Source organism: Lactuca serriola, chromosome 2 (genome assembly GCF_051521515.1).
Source record: "Lactuca serriola cultivar US96UC23 chromosome 2, Lser_US96UC23_V15, whole genome shotgun sequence".
Lineage (NCBI taxonomy): Eukaryota > Viridiplantae > Streptophyta > Magnoliopsida > Asterales > Asteraceae > Lactuca > Lactuca serriola.
Window position 1 is genome coordinate 176531273 of NC_136409.1, and position 3918 is coordinate 176535190.

General features: G+C 38.3%; 1 protein-coding gene across 1 annotated transcript; it reads left to right on the plus strand.

The window, feature by feature from the left end:
- The first annotated feature begins 509 nt into the window (after window positions 1–509).
- On the plus strand, window positions 510–1672 carry AGP18 (arabinogalactan protein 18). Its single transcript, XM_079025456.1, has 2 exons — window positions 510–1083; window positions 1463–1672. The coding sequence occupies exons 1-2, from the start codon at window positions 580–582 to the stop codon at window positions 1541–1543; spliced, it is 585 nt and encodes a 194-aa protein (XP_078881582.1). The 5' UTR covers window positions 510–579; the 3' UTR covers window positions 1544–1672.
- Window positions 1673–3918: the final 2246 nt, after the last annotated feature.

Here is a 3918-nt window from a genome sequence, read left to right on the forward strand (position 1 = left end):
TACCATTTTTTTTAAAACAAGTCTAAATTTAAAAGGTCTAATTTGCAAATTAATCCCAACTTAAAGGTTCTTCGTGCAATTTACTTTACTACCCTTGCAATTATCCCACAATCACAGCCACATTCCCAACGGGTACTCAAATTGTCGGTGCCAGCTTACAGACGCTCAAAACAACTTGGATTTATCATTTAGCATTTATCATTTATCGGATAACTACTTTTCGATCTAATTACCAAACAGGGTAAATGTCGATTATTATGTTATTCACTTTATAAAATATAATAATTTTTTCTTAAAAACAACATAAATTTTTTACTGGTATATTATTTTTTTTAAACATCAAGTTTGTGCGCATTACGAAAGAAAAACCTAATCCAATTTCACATGGGAAACAAAAACTGGTCCCACCAATAAGTGTATTACAGTCTTCAATTAGCTAATGATAATTTGTATGTATACGTGGCGTGGGTCCCACACAAGTTCAACACTAACGGCTACTTATACCTGTCATCTCCGCTTATCATTCCACCCCTTTCTCCCGATCGATCTCTCTTCAAAATTAAAAAAAAAAACAAAAAAATGGACCGGAAAAACGCTCTTCTTCTCGCGCTTATATGCGTCATTGTAGCCGCCGTCGGTGGTCAATCTCCCGCCGCTTCCCCGACGCTAGCTCCGCCGTCATCTGTGATCACTACTCCTGCGGCTTCACCTTCCAAGCCTACTACTCCTGCTCCTGCCACAACACCAGTTGCCGCTCCGGTTGCAGCTCCACCGACGGTCGCTATTCCTCCACCGGTGAGCTCTCCACCTGCTGCAGTGCCAGTTAGTGCTCCGCCTCCAGTGGTTGAATCTCCACCTCCAGTAGTTGAATCTCCTCCAGTTCCGGAACCAACGGCTGCTCCGGTTGAGGCTCCGGTTGCCGAAGTTCCTGCTCCTGCACCTACCAAGAAGAAGACCAAAAAGCATACTGCATCGTCTCCGGCGCCTTCACCGGATATGATGGGACCACCTGCTCCTCCTAGTGAAGCTCCTGGACCTAGCGATGCTCTGTCCCCCGGTCCTTCTTCCGCCATTGCCGACGACGTAAGTTTCTACCTACTACTACTCATTCCGTCATTCCTTTAATCCATCAACGGTTGTTACCTACTCTACTTATTCCTTTAATGCAAACATTCATCTAGATCTGATCATCTTCCATGTCCGATTATATGTTTGTCTAATCAAACATGATTTCATATACATTGAGATCCATGCAATAAGCATCACCATGTTTTATATATTCAGATTGACTTGATTTAGTTTAATAATTTTATCTTTTCCCCAAAAGATCGAGATCGGATCTAGTAGTAGTATTTGGATCTAGTGAGAACAGATAATTACATTACATGATTATTTATTTAATTTGGTAATTGTTGTTGATGATTATAATATACTGATATAGTTGAGAACCTATTAATTGCAGAGTGGAGCAGAGAGATTAAAGGGTGTGCAGATGGTGGTCGGGAGCTTGGTGTTGGGGTGGACTGTTTTCAGCTGGCTCTAGGCCCTAATATATCCATTTTTTCCTCATTTATTTATTTTATTTTATTGTATGATCTGATCTCCTTTTTTATTTTTATTAATTTATATGTTGTTTAATACCATTTATTTATAAATAAATAATTCACTGTTAGATCTGGTTGCCAATTATTTCTTTGTTTTAAAATCCATTAACTGTTACAGTACTAATTTGTTTGGTTCTCTAAAGGAGTTTCTTTACATTTGGACTTTCTTTCTTTGTCTTTGTTTATACATCTTTTTTATGACTTGTTTTGAGTCGGACAATTTAAATACACCATATTTTTTCGTATATGAGTTTTGAAAATTCGTATGCTGTGTTTATTCGTGTCGTATTTCAAATTCGTGTTTTACACGTGTCAGACACAAACCTTTTTGTTTTAAACACATAAAATAGGTAAAATATGTGTCATGCAACCCGTAAATACTTGCATAAAAATAGCACAAAAAACAAATTAATATCTTTTGACATGATAGTTTTTATGTTTCATGTATAATAGTCTAATATAAACTCATATAAATTTGTGTTTTCGTGTAATATGTTATAAACATGTTGTGTTTTGTTGTGTCGTGTTACACAAATTATTTTTTTTCGTGTTAATATAACAATCGGGTTTAGGTAAACATTTTCTTGAATTATTAAATAAATTTTTATTTGAGTTTTTAGCCTTGGTCACGACGTGAGCACTTGCTTGTCACGATGTGACCATGCCCCTTAAGACACACATATCCTTTGAATGACACGACGTGACCACATGAGGGTCACGATGTGACAACTGTTGCGAAACCAAACCCTAATTTTGGGGATTTCTCCCCTATTTAAGGGAAATGAGGGTTGAGGTTAGCCCACTCTCAGCCTCCATCACCTCCCTACACTTCCCATTGAAACTCTAATCCTCCATAGTTGATTTTGAGCTCCATTTGCGTGTTTTCTAGCCAAGAAGAAGGAGATATAGAGTTTGGTGCATCAACTCAACGTTCAAGCTTCACTATCATCCAAATTTCACACTTTCTGGACCCTTGTGAGTTTCCAAGTTCAATGCTTTATGAGTCTATAAGCTTAGATCTAGGTTTTTATGTGCCATCTTTCATGTTTAGGCTTGATAGAGTATTGAGGGTCCATAAAGTTGCCAACTTTATGAATCTCCAGTGCGCCTTTGCTGAGATAAGTGTTGGATTTGAAGTATGGTAGAGTTTTAGGACTCTTGCATGAGGTCCTAACCCCATTCTTTCCTTGTTTTGCCCTAGCTTGTGTTTGGGACATGTATTAGACATGCATGTCCAAAAACCTATGATTTTTATGGTGTTCTAGGATACCAAAAGCCTTCTAGAAGGTCTGGATTGCAAGGCTTAAAGGATTAAGAGCTTAAAGCTCAAGACTGTCCAGAACGTCGTCATGACGTGACAACTTGGGTTGTCATGATGTGACAATGATAGATCCATGATTATTTTGTTTTATTAGGCCACAACGTAACTAATAGATAGTGACAACGTGACGGCTGGCTGAGTGACCGTAGAGTATTTACTTTGACCATTAACCTCGACCAAGTTTGACCTTAGCCCAAATGGAGTATTTTGGGCTGTGGATTGAGGCTTGGTCACTGTTTATTGGATAGGTGACTTGTAGAGCTGATTATCAGATCAGTGCGTTACTGCTATATTATGGACTTTGATGTGAGTTTTCCTCACTGTACATGTGGGTCGAAGGCGCCAATGCCAACCCACTAGATTATGTTATGTATCCATGTGTATAGGATGTTGCTGTGTTGTAGTGATTTGTTAGATTGGTAGATCTGTATAATTATATGTACTTGCTAGTTATTGTTTATCTGTTGCATATGTTGACATAGTATGGTTGGGTTGAGGTTTTACTGCTTTGTGCTGTAAGCCAACAAACCCAGGGCAATCCCGTCTGATGACTGTGGGTGGGGGCAGTCTAGTCCGATAACTGTGGGCCAGGGGTAATCTAGTCTGATGATTATGGAAACGAGGTTAATCCAGTCTAATGATTATCGATCCAATGTGCATAATTGTATATGTTTTGTTGTGTAGGGTATCATGGGGGAACTCACTAAGCTTTGGCTTACAGTTTGGTTTCATGGTTTTAGATAACATCAGATGATCAAGGCAAGGAAACAGCGTGATCGTACACATTATCCATGGATATTATGTTGAGAGATGATATTGAATACTCTCATTTATGGCTATGTTTTGTATGACTCATGGTTTACGAAAAAATGGTTTTTAAAAAAATGAAAATTTTATCATGGTTTTTGGGATGTTACAAGTTGGTATCAGAGCCATGGTTCGAGAGAATTGGATGAACACTTGTGTGATTCCAGAATCAAACTAATGATCTGC

Excerpts from the sequence above, each read along its gene's own strand:
- AGP18 (XM_079025456.1), top strand. The coding sequence starts at position 580 with ATGGACCGGAAAAACGCTCTTCTTCTCGCGCTTATATGCGTCATTGTA. Across the intron at positions 1,084-1,462 it reads CTTCCGCCATTGCCGACGAC|AGTGGAGCAGAGAGATTAAA; the intron begins GTAAGTTTCTAC and ends TATTAATTGCAG.